This window comes from Leptonychotes weddellii, chromosome 7, assembly GCF_054177405.1.
Source record: "Leptonychotes weddellii isolate Sample4059 chromosome 7, ASM5417740v2, whole genome shotgun sequence".
Classification (NCBI taxonomy): Eukaryota; Metazoa; Chordata; class Mammalia; order Carnivora; family Phocidae; genus Leptonychotes; species Leptonychotes weddellii.
Window position 1 is genome coordinate 24,985,953 of NC_138375.1, and position 16,690 is coordinate 25,002,642.

A 16,690-nucleotide genomic window follows, 5' to 3' on the forward strand; every position below is an offset into this window, starting at 1 on the left:
ATAAATTCGTGAGAGAAGGGAATGACCATCCAGGCTCGAAGGCCATCATTTTTGCTCTTTCTGCTCCATGCTTCTGATGGTTTATGCATCTTAAGTCCCCAAATGCTCTTCAAGGAAGAGGAGCAGTTTCTCCTAATCAACAGGCACTCAGATAGAGCCATCAACTGTCATAGTCAGGAAACGAGGCCCAGGACCCCCTTACCCTGCAGAATTCCATTCCCGGCTTTTACTCTAGAGTGACCCCTGGAGGTGGGAGAATAACAGTGCACAGTTAGGCATACACAAAGATCCTATAGGACTCAGGAAGCCACAAGGACTATGTTCTATGAATTTATATGAACAACTAAAACCCTTTAGCCCATTTCTTCCAGGAGACTATGTTCTGGCATTGGCAGGGACCTGGGCTGGAGCAGGGAAACATTTTGTTTTGCTTTTGGTTTTATTTAAATTTGTGTTTCATTGTTTCCGCTTCATGTTTTGCTAAATTCCTAAATAGTTATCATAATCTTTATTTTCAATGTTCTTTCCTTTTACTTTATTTTTAAAGAAAAGGAGTATTGAAAATGGGAAGGCTTTGAAGAAGAACAAAGGAGTGAGTCTTGGCTTCTTTTTCCAATCCTCCTAACACCATGATTTCCACGGACAAAGAGGAGAGGAAGAACGTTCCAGGTAGAGTGAACTATGGGATCAAAGAACCGATGTGCATGGCATGGAAAGAACAGCAAGAGTAAAGCTCAAAAAGGTGGTTTGGGAGCAAATTGTGAAGGCTCTTGAATGTCATAATAGTTGGGAGTTTAGACTTCTTCCATGGACAATAGGGAACCCTCAAAGGCTTCAGGCGATGAGAGATGTGATCATATTTATTGTTTAAGTAGGTGACTCTGGTATCAGTGCAGAGAATGGATTAGGAAAGAGTCCAGAATACCAGTTAGGAGGTAGTTTAAATAGTTTAGAAGTGAGAATGATGGCCCAAATTAAGGCAGTTTTGGTAATAAATGGGCATATAACCAATCTAGGATTGGTTAAGAAAAACTATGCTGGAGAACGTATTCATGAGATTAGTCATATGAAAGGCAAAAATATAACGGAGGAAAATAATGCCCTAAGTTGTGAGCCCGAGACAAAAAGTTACCATTAATCCAGAAGGGGTTCCTTGGAGGAGAGATATTCAGTGTGTTTTCCGTCAGATATGCTGAATATGAAGTGTCCTTGTGACATCCAAATGAAGATGTCTAGACGGCTAGAATCTTGGGGTTGGAGCTCAGAAAAAAGGGTGAGACCGAAGATGAATATTTGGAAGTCATCAGCATAGTTAGGACAGGTGAAATTCCCAAAGTAGATGAGGTTACTTAGAGGAGAGAGTATAGCATGGAAGAAGGTATGGCCCAGGACAGAACCTTGTAGTTGAGGAGTTGCCAGGAAAGAGACTGAGAAGAGCCATCTGAGATAGAAGGACCACATTGCAGAAGCCAAGGAAATAGTATTCAAAAAGGAGCAATTAACATAACAATAAAATTAAAAAAAAAAAAAAGAAGCAGTTGTTTAGAAAAAACATTCAGGAGTGCCTGGTGGCTTAATTGGTTAAGCGTCTGCCTTCAGCTCAGGTCATGATCCCAGGGTCCTGGGATGGAGTCCTGAATCTGGCTTCCTGCTCAGTGGTGAGCCTGCTTCCCTTGCTTGTTCACTCTCTCTCTCAAATAAATAAATAGAAGAAAAAGAAAAAGAAAGAACATTCAAAAGAAACATTAAGTATTGGCCATAAGGGAGTCACTGATGGCCTCTTGAGAAGGCAGTTTCCAAGGAATGAGAGGCAGGAGTGAGATCCTAATTGTTGAGACATGGACAGGAGGCAAGGAAGGATCACTGAAGCACAAAAACTGCTCTTGGGAAGTTTTCTAGTAAAGGAAGAAGAGAAATGCAGCTTAAAGGGAAGAATTTCTATCTGCATAGTTCAAAGTGCTTTTACATTCATTAGCTTACTTGACTCCCAACACAGCTCAGGAGGTGGGAAGGGCAAGTATCGGTAAGACTGGGAACAAAATGAGGTTTAAAAATTGGTTAGAAGGCTTACCCAAGGTCAACTAGAGCAAATAAGTGGTGTAAGAACTGAGCTTAGAATTCAGATCACTTGGCTTTCAATTCAGTGATCTTTCCACTTGTCAAAACAGAGCATTTCTAAAGTGTTCACTCTGTTTGGCAACTGGATACTGGAGGGTATTGAGCTCCTTGTTAAAGGGGTATTGATCTTATCCAGGGTGCAATGGGGAGCAACTGAAAGGTTTCGTACAAGGGAATGCCATGTTTAAGTCAATGCCCACGGGAGACAAATTTGGCAGTGAGGTGTAGGATGTGTTAGTGGAACAGACACCCAGGGGGTAGGCCACGAGCACACGGCATCGGACAGGACACAGCTCAAATAAACATCTAACTGCATGCTGAGAAGGTCGTTTCCCTTTCAATTCTGTGGACCCTCTTCTGTTTGTGTTAAGGAGAGGGTATCAGTTTGCTAGTAGTTTTTGACACCCTTCAAATACTCTCTAGTCTCCCTTTTGAACAAGCTTCAGACTGGGAACATCGGCAAGCAATTGCATCTTGCCAGAGCTGAATTACATTGCTTTGTGTTTATTTTATTTGTATGATTACTTTCCAGTATGACAAGAAGTACTGATTTCCCATTTATTATTATTATAGAAAGGTTACTGTCAAATACCTCTAAGTAAAACAAGTTAAATTAAGGAAAAATATTAAGTCAACTCTACGATGGGTGGTATACACATATGGGGAAAAAACACTAGGAATGTGCATTTTAATGACTAAAGTTTGAAAAATTCTGGTCTTGGAGGCTATTGCAATAGGAGTAATGAGGGTTTAGTTCAGGGTGGGGTGATGGAAGTGGAGATCGAGTAGAAAGCTCTGACAGATATCTTAAGGGAGTTAAAAAAGAAGGGGACAGTTATCAACCTGGGGTATTTTCCACATCATCTCTTAGGATGTTTATGGCTGCAATAATAGATAATAAGCTTAAATCCAAAAGGCTGTGCAATACACAGAATTTATTATCTCATGTAACAAGAAGCTCCAAGGTAAGAATCTAGGATTGGTTAACTCAGAGGCTCATTGACATTACTAAGGACTCAGCTTCCTTCTACCTTCCAACCCCAGCAAAGAAGCTTTGTCTTCATAGCCTCAAAATGGCTGACATGATTTGAGAACAACCTATGATCAGTGCAAGAAGACATGTCTTCTGGTGATGAAGAATGAAGAACAAAGAAACCTTTATTAAAGAAACTTCTTTAATAAAGAAACCTGAAGGCACCTCCACCAAAATATTTTCCTTCAGGATTCGTCGTCCCCAAACAGGTCACATGTCATGCATAAACCAATCCTGACAGGGGGAACTAAATGACGGTAACTAACCTAGAATAATTAGGATTTATTCTCTGAGCTAGGGATAAAGATCCTTTCCTGAAGGATGGAGTTCTCAAGATAATGGGGACTCTGGTAACACATTTGGCTGACAGGCAGTCAACCATGTCCTATACAACTTATACCAATTATCTAATTGAATTCCTCAAGTTAACCCTTGAACATAAGTGGGGAAGTTCTTGAAGCTTGTTGTTTTTTTATTTTTTAAAAATTTATTTAGCTCTTCTCTCCATGTGTTGGATTAAGGCAGACCGAAATACTTCCACTGCAAAATGAACATCTGGTTTAGTGATGCACATTGAGGGCGCGATGCGGAATGTCTGAGGAGACAAAGGAAAATAGAGCAACAGATCATCATAGAATCAAATATAACTTTGAGAAAATGCACTAAGCTAAGACTCTTAAACCTTATTTTTATGACATGTCTTCTATTTCCCTCCTGGGTTGGTCTCCTCCCTCGCCAATGCTGTACCCAGGCCATTCACCTTCTAATCTCCTAACAATTCTGGTACCATCTGGCTCTGCACCTCTTCCTTTTTTTGCCATCTGCTCACCTCCTGGTCCTTCCACCACCTTCACTGAAGTCTCGGGCACCTATCTACACCTAATTTCTGCGGGTACCGAGGGTGGCCTCCATGTCCGGGTTTACAACCCTACAAACTAGCTTCCTGATTGGCAAGACTCCCAGAACCTTCATCTCTGCTCCTCTGCATCCACCCTCCCCTCCCTACCCCCTCAAGGCCAGCGCCAAGAGCCTCTTCTTCATTAGGAACAATCTAATTTCGGATTCCCACTACATCTGCCCTTTTCACTAACACTTCAGTCTCCTCAATCCCCCATGGGCTTCCGGACTGCCGCCCCGCTCCGCGTCTTCCTCCCACTCCCGCCCGGCCAGCCGCGTCCGGTTGCCAATGTGCACGACTTTCCCAGCGGGCCCTCAATTCGCGCGCCCCGCACCCGCCGCCGCCGCCTGCACGCAGCAGGCGCCTGCGGGGGCCGCGCCGGGGCTGAAGCGCACCGCCCACCCCACCGTGGCCTGCGGGAAGGGTCCGAGAACGTCCCGCCGCCGGGCAGACGGACAGACGGGCACCACTACTGTTTCAGCCGCTCCAACTTCTGCTGGTCCTAAGTTCTCTTGTCCTCGTCCTTCCCGGTTGGAAACTTTACCCTCCCTCTCAGTTTGCTCCCCCAGCTCCCACGCCTCTCCCTCCGTGCCACAGACGACCTTCCCCCTGCGGCTCAGAAGCTGTCAGGCAAGATCTTTCTAGAAACTCGTGTGCTCCCACCTCCAGTCTTACATCCCCGCCTGAAGGTGAGGAGGACCAGGCGTCTATCCTATGCAAGTGAGCCCTGGGCCCTGGAGCCGCGCCCCCCCCCCACCCCGTTCCCTCCGGGAAGCATCCCCTCCTCTCGGGCGTCCCCAGCTTCTCGGACCACCCCCCCAACCCGTGAACAAGCCGACTTACACCTCTGCCAACCTAAATCCAAACCACGCCAGATAAAGAGCTGTCGGCCCCACGCCCCCCACGCCCCCCACGCCCCCCTTCCAGCCACTATACAAACGCGATTGTCTCCTATTACCCAAACTGACTCAAAAGAGGGGTTGGTGCTTGTTGGCCTTTACTGTTCACTCTGCCCACGTCTGGTCTCTTCACACCCCGACCCACCGCAGCCCGGGAGGCCTCGGCCTCCAGCAGCCTCCGGGCGCCTCTCTGGCCTCAGCCGCCGGGGAGCTGCTCGGTGGGGAGCCCGGTGGGGGGCATTTTTCAGCCCTCACCGTCCCGGCTGGGACGCCGCCTAGGGCGCCTGGGTCCCTCCCTCCCCTTGAACTTCGCCCCCTCGAGCCTCCGGGGCTTGCTAACTCCTCGCACCTCTGGGCCCTTGTCTGTCCTCTGTCTGGGCGCCTTGCCTCCCGCGGGTAAAGGCGGGTGCGGCGCAGGTGTGTGGCCGGCTCTGCGGCGTTTCCCATGGCGACTCCCTTCCCCGGAGACGTCCTCCTCTCCCCGCTGGGAGGCTGACGACTCCAAAAATCGTGACTTGGCCCCGGTTCTCTCCTCTGAGCTACCGACTTGTCTGCAGGAACAGATGTCCGTAACCCCCTCAGACGGCGCATGTTCACAGCGGCGCTCGTCCTTGCCATCTCTCAACCGAGTTAGACAGGAGGCTTGATCCCCGACTCTGCCTCGTGCTTCGCATCCCAGTCTGCGCACTTCACCCTTCTGGAACCGTTCCCTGAATGTGCCCTTAATCCCGCTACTGCGGAGACAGTTTAAACAGCACCACGGGCCACCCCCCTCCCGTTCACTGCCCCCAGTCTTGGCCCCTCAGGCTTATTCTCCCCAGAGGACAGACAAAGAAATCAGACTGCCTGAGCTTGGGTCCTGGTTCTGCCACTTACTAGCTGTGTGACTTGGGTAGCTTACTTAACCTCTCTGTGCCTCTTTTGCTTCATCTGTAAAATTAGAACAATAATAGTATCTATTTCATAGGCTTGTTGAGAGCATTAAATGAGTCAATGCAAAATGTTTAGAACAGTGCCTGACAAGCATTAAGGGTTTGTATTATTACCACTCAGCGCCTCAAGCCTTATGCTTCAGCCACACAGCTGAGCTTGTAGCTCTTTGCAGTCGGCCAGGTCTCTGCACACGCTGAGTGTTTATCTCATTGTGTAAGGCTCAGCCTAGCTAGGAAGTCTGGGCTGGGAGTCCCTTCTCTTTCCTCCTGTGATATCCCTTTTTATAGCTGTAGACGAGCTTGCTACATTGTATTCTAATTTGCTGGGTTTTTTTTTTTAACGATTTTATTTATTTATTTGACAGAGAGAGAGTGAGAGAGGGAACACAAGCAGGGGGAGCGGGAGAGGGAACACAAGCAGGGGGAGTGGGAGAGGGAGAAGCAGGCTTCCGGGCCCAGCAGGGAGCCGGATGCGGAGCTTGATCCCAGGACCTGGGATCATGACCTGAGCCGAAGGCAGACGCTTAACGACTGAGCCACCCAGGCGCCCCTAATTTGCTATATGTCTGTCTTTCCTGCCAGCTCCGGGAAGGGAGGGACTGGATCTTAGTGATCATTGTAACGTTAGTTCTAGCATAGCAACAGCTGCTTAGCACTTACATGTTTTCCAAATAACTAAGAAATAACTAAGCATGTAAACAACTGTTTCATGTTTTTATAAGTTACAGGATTTTTAATCATTAATTTGTACAGAAAAATACCTGTGACCGGGACTAGAAAAAACTCAGAGAGAATGTCCCAGCCAAAGTGCTCATTCTGGTTTTGTTTGAGGTGGTTTGATTTGGGCTGGGAGAGCTGTAAGCCTATTTCTTAACAGGGTGAGGGGAAGTTGAGGAGAAGTTACAGATACAAGGGAACACAGTGATGTCCCCTTGAACAAAGCTGGAGAGTGTCAAGAGTCAAGGGCACAGGTCCACGATCTAAATCTGAATAGGAGAGACACTTCCTGAAGTGAATCTTCAGGAGAGGAAGTAAGAAACGGATGTGGGGGCAGATGAGTTTACATAGAGATCTTATTTAAGAGCTTCTATGTTCTCTGAGAAGTAGGAGGCCAGAGTGTTCACTCAACGAGAATGCAGGGCAGGAATGGAGCAGGGAAACCGGGGAGAAGGACGAACATGACAAAGGACAAGGACAAATTAGGGGAGGAGCAGAAGCTACACTAAATCTTCCATGTCTGCCCTGGAGCCACTTCAGGGTGAGGGTCCTGCTGGTGTGAGAGATCGGGGAGAAGGCTTTCCTAGCAGCTGCAGCACAGGCCCAGAGCGCAGGGCCGCACCAGGACCACCCCTGCCTGGGACTATTCCTGGCCTTTCCAGAAAGGAGCCGGCAGAGCCGGACTCTGCATGGGTGAAGGGCCCTGGGAGTGGCTGATTCTGAGTTCTCATTAGGGACCCAGCCAGGGCGGTCTCCCACCTCTCCTGCAGGGTCCCCTGGGCCTGCCAGCACTGTTAGGTTCCTCCCGACTAGAATTGCTTTCACGGGGTTAGAACGAATTCATACATGAGAGAAATTAGTCATTGCATGGTTGTGATGACTCTACTGTGACCTGTACCGTAAATCCTCTGGTAGGTGTGCACATCTCTTGTTAAGCCTAGGTAGACGGTCCTCCGAGAGCGGCGGTAACGAAACCATTTGCACACAGCTCCCCCTGGTGGTCTTCAGGCCTCACGGCACCTTTTTCATGAAAAGACCTGAGCATTATGCCTAGAGGAAGTGGGGCTGGGTCAGGAAGAAAAGAGACCAGCTCTGGGACGTCAGGGAGACGCCTACCTAAAGGGATAGGGAAAGACCGGCCTTTCTCTTACCTGAGCAAAAATACCGCCTTTGCCAATTAGAAGCCCCATGCGTTTGCAGTCCTCATGGATTTCATTGACTTCTTCCTGGGGAAGGGGCTGCCTGCTCACCTGCAAATACATTTAAAATATATTTTCTATTTGGGTTTGAATTGTTAAGGGCGTTATTTCCAAGAGAGGAAAAAAAAGCAACTCGAGCCATCAGTGCTCTTCTCTCCCTCTCAATCTCTCTCTCCTCGCTGTAACTGAATACAGCTATTAGAAAAATACATCTGTTAATTGCTGGATGGAATTTTTTTGGGGGTGGTGTTATTAAAAGTATTTGTTTTTATCCCAATTTATCCCAGATTCCTGAAGAAAAAATGAAGTTGAATGCAGGTAGCCAGTGAATCTTGGCTCTGCTAATGGCTATCCTGGGAATTTGGTTCTTTCCTAGCCAAATTTGGAGTCGGCTTTATTGATGTGGTAATTCTCAACTGTTCACTTTGTTTTGCTCGTGTAAAGGGCTCATTTCAAAGTCCAGGAAATGGCTCCAAAGTTACAAAGATCCAGGCTTTCCCTGCGCCACAGCAGGGCCCGGGCAGCTGGGGTGGGGCCTACTGTCCTCATCTCCCTGGCTTGTGGAATTTGCTCTTTCTCCCCCAAGACTTAATCATCCAGGGTTAGGAAAGGTAAGCACTTGGGGGGGTGGGGGAGGCTGAGGCTGTTTCAGGTTACCAGGCACCTGAGTTTGGTCTCTCCCTGGGGGGTCCAGACATGCCCCTACCCCTTTGGTGGCACTGGGCTGGGGGCCGGCGCCCCTTCTGTGTGTCTCCTGTCTTCCGAGCCTGAGTACAGACACCTCCCTCTGACTTAGTCATTTCAAGTCTGACTGTGTGTCTGCATGACCTGCAGGCATTTCCAAACTACAGACATTTGGGGCTCAGGCTTGGCCTATGGAATGAGAAGACCTGGGGCAGCCTGGGGCATCTGGATTGGTAAGATGCCTGGCAGGTACCCACATGGGAGTTATTGCTGTGATCCTGTCTTGAGCGCCATCTCTCTTCTGTGGCACAGCTGCGGTGAGCATCAGCATGGGTCTGGCTCTCTGGTTTCACATGCATAAGGCATGATCCTGGCTCCTGGGCCGGCCCCTGCCATCCTTGTGAGGCACAGAAGACTCCCTCCAGGGGTCCCAGCTTTGTTCTTCTCGGGGCTTCCTACCCACCCTCCCTCTAGGCTTCAGTATCCATCCCCCGCCCCCACCCACCCAACCCTTCATTCCCTCTGAAGTCTGTTCCAGCACAGAGTAAGACTGGACCTCCCAGGGATGCTCACATTTTTGTCTGTCTTAAAGCTTCGAGATAAGGAAAATAATATTCAGACTTTCACACTGTTAGATAACGAGGACTTGGGATGGGGGACTAGACCAGGATCTTCTCACTGATCCTAAAATGTCATCGTGCATTCCTGCTTGCCCCTGACGTTCTCATCGAGTAGACGGAGAAGACTAATACATGACAAAATAATTGAGGTAACCTGTGAGAGCTGTCAAGTGGTCAAATACGGGGTGGGAATAGTGAGGCGTCAGAGGGCACTCAGCACCCTCTGGAAAGGTTTTCCTGGGGGAAGTTGAGTTGGTGGGGCCTTGCTGGGCAGTTAGGGTCTGAACAGGTGGAGTTTGGCCTCACTCTGGACTGGGCCAGCACCGTTCCTGTTCCCTTGCCCATTTTATCATCCCCTGGCCTCAACTGCTGTGACTAATTGAACATCTTATATGCATTCCACAGAGAAGAGCAGGGCTGAAAACTCTGAGGCACAGCCCCGGGACCGCTGCCCAGGCCCTGTGCTCAAGCCTGTGTCCCAGCTGCTTGATAATCGAGTGGGCATGTTCCTAACCGACCTCTTGGTGGGTGTGTAATGTCTCTTCAGGTTTACCTTTTTTTTGGCCCCTACCTCCCGTAAATCTGCATTTAAATAAAAGTAATCCATGTTTATTGAGAAAAAAGCCTTAAACTGAAATGGAGGTGCATAAAGTAAAATGGAAAGTTTCCTCTCCCCCAATCTTACTCCTAGGTTCACCTCCTGTTGATAATTTCATGTGAACCAGACACTTTTTCTATGTGTGCAAATACATCTATATGCATGTTTAGAAAAATGAGTCATACTTTATAAGGTTTTCCAATTTGCTTTTAACAATTTACAATATATCTTTGACATCTTTCCATGTCATTGTATTGGGACTTCATCTTCTTAAAGGTTACCTGATATTTCAGAGTTTATTGGTAATTTGTTTGATCATTTATTGCTGGACATTTATGTTGTTTCCAATTTTTTTTATGATTATAAACAATGCCACAAATATCCCTGCTCATCTATAACTTTCAAACTTCTATGAGTATTTGTTTCAGACATATTTCTAGAAGTTGAATTGCTAGGTCAAGATGCATACATTTAAGATGTTGATAGATATAGGCAAATTGCTGTCTAAAGGACTGTACCAATATATGTCCTCACCAACAGCAAATGGGAGTTTCAATTCTGGGTTATGGTGGACAGTGTTATACCCAAGTTCTGAGCTGTTGTAATTATGTGAACATGGTCTGAATTGTTGCAGGGACCTGAACTCAGTCAACACACGCTTTTAAAGTACTTACCATCTGCATGATTCCTGGCCTCAAAACTGTATAACTTATTTAGGAAAGTAAGATACTTCTGCATGAAAACCGAATCAACAAATACATGGTTTTGAAAGATCTGTTCAAAGGAGTTTTTTAGGGAGTGGGTGCTAGAGGGATTCTCTGAGGCCTGGAGCCCCTGTATGGGGGAGAAACAAACAAGCTTTAGGGTGTGAGTTGGATCTAGATAAGGGCTAGGATTTCCACTGGTAGATACAGACAGGAGAGTCCTGTGGTCCATGGTTGGGGAAAAGTTTGAGTGGCATTGGATGTAGGGAAATGAATGGCATTGAGTGGACTTTGAATGGAACTAAAGAATCGGTGAGCTGGGATGTAAAGCTGGGTGGTCTGCCTTCAGAGCCCATGTTTAACATTACCAAATGGCAGAACTCATTTGATAGATACAATTTGATAGCCTGTTTTATTTTTTCCATCACACAGTTTGCACACCTTTCCTGTCAAACATATAAATATGCCATTGTGGGATGGATGTACCATAATTTAGCTTGTACTGTATCAGTGGCCATGTGGGAGGATGCTGATGTTTAATCATCACAGATGAAGTCCTGATGAACAATTTGTTCATGTGTCTCTAAGCATGCAGAAGCTGGGTTTGGAACAGTGGGAAAGAGAAGAACCGCTCCTCTCTCATTGGGTTTTCCTCTGTGGAGTCTGGACTTTGAAGCGTAGATATCTTTGGGGGAACTCCTGGGCTGGGGACTAGGATGGACTCTTCTGAGCCTTAAAACACCCTTGATTGGGCCCCAAGCTGAAGATAAGTATTTGTGGCTTGTGAGCCAGAGGGCCTAGTCTCATCTTACTCTTATTTTGCTGTTGTCTTCCCTTAGCTTTAAAATCTTGTCTAAACATTCCAGCTTTGTATGGACTCTGCTGTGTGGCATTAATGGAAGAGTCTTACATCCATGGTCTGGTCTGAGTCCTACAATAATTGAACATCAACCCTCCTAAACTGGGATGCTGTGTTAAGATCAAATAGCAAGAAACCACTTAAGAGAAAGTTGGACAAGAGTTAGGGTGAAGGGGTTAGTCTGACTCTTCACCTTGGGGCCAAGATTCTCCCCCTGTTGCTCCTCTCAGCGGGTCTAGGCTTTGCTTTTATGGAGGAGAGGGACATGGGCTGCAGGGGCAGCCATGGAGACACAGGGAAGGATTTGAGAGATGTAGCAAAGACAGGATCAACAGGATTTGGCACTAGAAACAAGGGAGAGAAGGAGTTACAGGCTGGGTAACTGGGAGAACCGTGGAGGGTGAGAAACAGAAACAGTGAACTAGGAGGGATAACTAGTTTGGGGGAAAATGCCAAGTTTAATTGTTGTCATATTGAGTTTGAGGCCACAGTGGGAAATGTTATCAGAAAATCACACCCTGCCTGGTTACTTGGGAGATGGAAAATATTCACAAATTCAAAATCCTATAGATCCTTAATGTCCTCACCCCAAACCATCATCACAACTCTCTCCTGGTCTTCTCCCTTACTTTCACGAGCTCTCTGGGCCACCTGCTGCTCTCCAAATAACTTCCTCCCTTCCCCATATGTCTAATTCTAAATATTCAGTCATCACCAATGTTCTTTGCCTTGAGTGGCAGGAAAAATATCATCTCCCTGTTCCAAATGCCCTCCCTCACTCCTCTAGAACTCTTGATGACCTGCTAGTGTTTGGCACTCCCTGTTTATCTTGGCTGAGCTTGGTGTGCTCTCTCCCTGAGAATGAATGAAGTGATCTTGTAGCTCATGCTTCCTCCTTTAATTCTTCCCGACCCCAAGAAGTCACAGAGAGCGCAGCAGATCAGAACGTACCTTATCCTTCACCATTTCTATTCCTATCATGAGGCCTTTGCCTCGGACATCTCCGACAATCTCAAACTCATCCCGCAGCTCAGCAAACTTCTGTAGCATGTAGGTGCCAACTTCTTGACTGTTTTCCTGTAGCTTTTCTTCTTTAATCACCTGTTTAGAGAAAGTCCCAAATGGTCTTGCATTAAAAAAGAAAAGTTCTAATATTGACCGAGAAACACAGAGAGGTAAATGTGTCTGACCTTCTTTACAGAAACTTGACCAGACACTTGGAACCCAAAGTCTAATGTGACCATGCCCTGTACTACAAAAAGCTTTGCTGTAAGGAGAAAAAAGAGGCTTGGTATAGGGGATACTTTCCCCAAACCCTCCTCATCTTCAGGGGTGATTAGAAATTTAGGAAAGAATAAAAGACATGTCTCAATGCAGTCTGTAACACAGATGCCATAATCTTGAGGATCATTGTTGCCAGGCTTGGCTGAGAGGAGGATACCGGGGTGAAGAAGACAAATGTTCTGGGGGAAGACCTGTCACTGATCCTCACCCTCCTGGGAACTTACTGACCTATGCGGAGCAGCCAGACACAGACCGTCATTGCCCAAGTGTTCCATCACAGGGCCGTGGCCTCGCGAGCTGAGTGAAGCCCTGTGTGGGCCCAGAGCCAGGGCCCTGAAGATACAAAAAAATTTTCACCTGCTTCCACTCATGGCAGAGACCTGTGATTTTTGTCTACTACATACAATATGCTACATTTATATTTAGCTGATAATAACTGCATGACTTCATGACTTAAGACCTGTTTGTTCACCTAAATCCTCTCTACCTGGTAGAGGTGACACAACACTTAAAAAAAAGCTGGCCATGTCTATAAAATGAAGTAAATGACACATTCCTACCCTCGCTTTTCATTTTGTGATTTTATCATATTTGAAGATACTTTTTAATCAGCAAGGGAAGCTTTTACTCACTTATTTTTATTTAAAAATGCTCAAAATTTTTTGAATAGGTGAATCATGTGCCTCGTTCAAAAATCAGAATGTATAAACGTGTATGCAGTAGAATGATCCTTGCTGACCCCTGTCCCCCAAGCTGCCAAGTTTCCCTCCCCACAAACAACCGCGATGAGTCGTGTCTTGGGCATTCTTCCGGTAATACCCTGCACTTACTTAAGCAAATGCTCTTATGCACATTAGCAAGGGCATTTAACAGAGGGGGCACCAGGGAAATTCAGGGTCTGGGGCTGAACAACAGCTGAATTACCTCATTGGTCTCACTGAACTCAGTTTCTCCTTATGACGGTACAACAAAAGGAAGGAAGAATGAATATAAAGGACAGGCCAAAATTAACCCAAATTCAAGGGTAGCAGTTGGTGACTCTCCATCACGTACCACTCAAATAAAAAAGACATTTCAGTGCTCCCAGCTAGCGACATTTTCTTCTATTTCCCATGCATATGAGGTTTATTATAAATTATTTTGTGTCTAATGCTTCAAACGCGCAAACTAGATCTTTAAAAAGGGGTGAAGGGGCAGAATAATAACGGGAAATCTAACTTAAATTCGTGCACTGGTAATTACCTCTTCACTTTAATAATGTGAGTGACAGAGGTTGGATAATGCGCCTGTGGTTTTGAAGTAGCCATTTGGTGAACTGAGGGATGTTAACATGGCTGCTGGAACGTACCTCGAGCACCGCTGACCCAATGGCACAGACCATGGGGTTCCCTCCGAAGGTGTTGAAGTGAAAAATGCGTTTAGCCAGAGACTTGGCAATCTCTAGGGAAGAAAATAAAAGGTGGTTAGAGAGTGAGACATTCCTATCTATAATCTCCCATCACACCATTTGAATTGTATTGACTTTTGTGTTGTATTAGTAATATATTTCATGGCATCGTATCCAATTCATTCTTCATTCACCAGAGAGTGGATGTTATGGACGGAATTATGTGTCTCCCTGCCCTGCTGACCCCTCTTTAGATGTTGAAGCCCTACTCCCAGTGTGAATGTATTTGGAGATGGGGTCTTTAGGGAAGTAATTAAGGTTAAATGAAGTCACAAGGGTAGGGCCTTTATAAGACTGGTGTCTTTTTAGAAGAAAAAGAAACACCAGAGCTCTCTCTCTGAGGAAAAGGACATGTAAGGATGCAGCAAGAAGTTGGCCATCTGCAAGAGAGATCTCACCAGAAACCAACTTTGCTGGCACCTTGATCTTGGACTTCCAGCTTCCAGAACCATGAGAAAATAAATATCTGCCGTTTAAGCCACCCAGCATGTGGTGTCTTGATATGGTAGCCCTAGCTGACTGATCCACTCATCCAGTGGCTAAGGAAAAATTGCTTATTCACTCAATGAGAAGTGTGATAACAAACTCTTTAATGTGTTGTGTGAATTGAAAAGTACCTTCACATTGGATTTATGGGATTTTACATGGGACCTCCATTAGTTTACCTTTTTTTCTGTATTATACCCTTGGGACTAAGAAGGAAATATTTTTTTTTTTAAAAAAGATCACATCAGGGGCGCCTGGGTGGCTCAGGCGTTTAGCATCTGCCTTCGGCTCAGGTCATGATCCCAGGGTCCTGGGATCAAGCCCCACATCGGGTTCCTTGCTCGGCAGGGAAGCCTGCTTATCCCTCTCCCACTCCCCCTGCTTGTGTTCCCTCTCTCGCTCTCTCTCTCTGTCAAAAAATAAATAAAAATCTTTAAAAAAAAAAAAAGATCACATCAAGGATTTAGTAATATAATTTCTGGATTGTTTCAGGGTGAGCCTATATTTGGTTCATTGTACTTCACTTTCTACATCCACATTTTAGTACCTGTAACAGGTAGAAACTTAGCATGTCTGATTCTATATTGCTTCATTTTCCCTTGTTGTGACCTATAGCTTAGAAACTTCTGCATGTATGCAGACATGTTAATCACTGAAGGAATTTTGCTTACAGCTGAGATTTGCAAAAACTGTTTTGTTTTGTTTTTTTATCTGAAACCTGTATCACTTGAGGAGATAAGGAAGTACAGATAGAAATGCCGATGCTATGGTTAAGATTTATAGGAACGACATGACCAGATTCCTGTAGGCAAAGATCAACTGACCAAGGACAAAGAAACTACAAGACCTTTCTCAGATGTCTGCAAACATTGTCTACATCTCAGATGTCACCTTTGTCTCCAACCCCGTCAAGCTTCCCCCTTTTGCTAACAAACAAGGAGTTTGGACTTCCTGCCCAGGGGAGATGCTTCTTCAGGGTGATCGTCTGCCATCTCCTCAGTTTGCTGGCTTTTCTGACCCCAATATCTCGGCTCTCAAATTATTGGCCTTTCATGTGGAGAGCAGAAGGAGCTTGGACTCAGTAACATATCTTTATTCATTCAGTAAAAACACTAAAATATCAGAGCACTTAATTATCCTGTAGTATCTCTAAAGTGTGCTCACTACTGGTGGGAAGAACAAAAACAATTTAAAGATTTTTAATGATAAATTGTTCATAAAAACCATTTTCTGTAAAACCTCACTAAAACTGGAAATAGGGTTTATGCTTATGTTCATTTGATAGAATATTCTGGCTAAGTGAGATATATTGTTTTGGGCTGTTTTGTTGATGAGACAGAAACGGAGAAAACTGTCCACTCTGGACCCTGCGTTTATAACATATTGGAATAGCAAGACCAAGAGTCTCCTTCAGAATGTGATTCCCTTGGAAATGTCACGGTTAGCTTCAGGTTGGTTAAAAAGGATCTCTTTTGTGGGTTTTGTTTTTGTGGCACAATTTCCTATACCTTGTTGGAGGGTGAGAACCCTGCATTGCATTATGGGCGTAGGAGGAGTACCCTTCCCTGCAGCAAGAGCAAAAAGGCCTGGCTGTCTTCTGTCTTTTCCACAGTCTGGCAGACTGTTTCTCTTTATCATTGCTTAAGAAATGCAAGTATAATTCCCATCACTGTCTTCAACCCACACAAGTCCCACAATACCTGTTTTCTACCATCACTGCTGCAAGAGACCCGGAAGCAAATGCAACTTGCCTGCTGGCCCTACCTGGAGTTGTCACCACTGCTGCCATGGGAAAGCCATTCCCAATCCCTTTAGCCATGGTGACAATGTCTGGCAGGATGCCGTGGGTTTGGAAGCCCCAGAAGTGAGAGCCCAGCCTTCCAAATCCTGTCTGCACCTGATGGAAACAAATCCCAAGTCACTGGAAACCTTTCAAGAAATGACGGCTTTTCTGACTGCGATCGCCTCCCTTTCTTCGACTCTTCCTCTTCCATACCATCGTGGCTCGTCATCAGTAAAGCCATCTTTGTGTGATCATGGACACAGCGCTTAATCTGTGGCTGAGCTTTTAGTTACCAGAAACCATTTACTAGCTTTGTGGGATTTTGGATATATTCATGCAGTCCTCTGAACCTATGTTAACTCTGTTAAGTAGAAATAGTAATAGCAGTACGTCACAGGACTGCTGTGAGGGTCATAAATAATGCACGTA

The 16,690-nt window shown here is 45.8% G+C and overlaps 1 protein-coding gene across 2 annotated transcripts in view; it reads right to left on the minus strand.

Moving 5' to 3' along the window:
- Positions 1-3,033: 3,033 nt before the first annotated feature.
- The window catches only part of AGXT2 (alanine--glyoxylate aminotransferase 2), a 35,934-nt gene continuing 22,277 nt past the window's right edge, over positions 3,034-16,690 (minus strand). For both annotated transcript variants that reach the window (XM_006735526.3, XM_031030434.2), the window contains exons 10-14: positions 16,243-16,375; positions 13,894-13,985; positions 12,213-12,362; positions 7,749-7,847; positions 3,034-3,746 (exon numbers count right to left, since the gene is read on the minus strand). In XM_006735526.3, the coding sequence (XP_006735589.1) occupies positions 3,639-3,746; positions 7,749-7,847; positions 12,213-12,362; positions 13,894-13,985; positions 16,243-16,375 (582 nt within the window). In that variant the 3' untranslated portion in view covers positions 3,034-3,638. The remainder of the gene's footprint in view (positions 3,747-7,748; positions 7,848-12,212; positions 12,363-13,893; positions 13,986-16,242; positions 16,376-16,690) is intronic.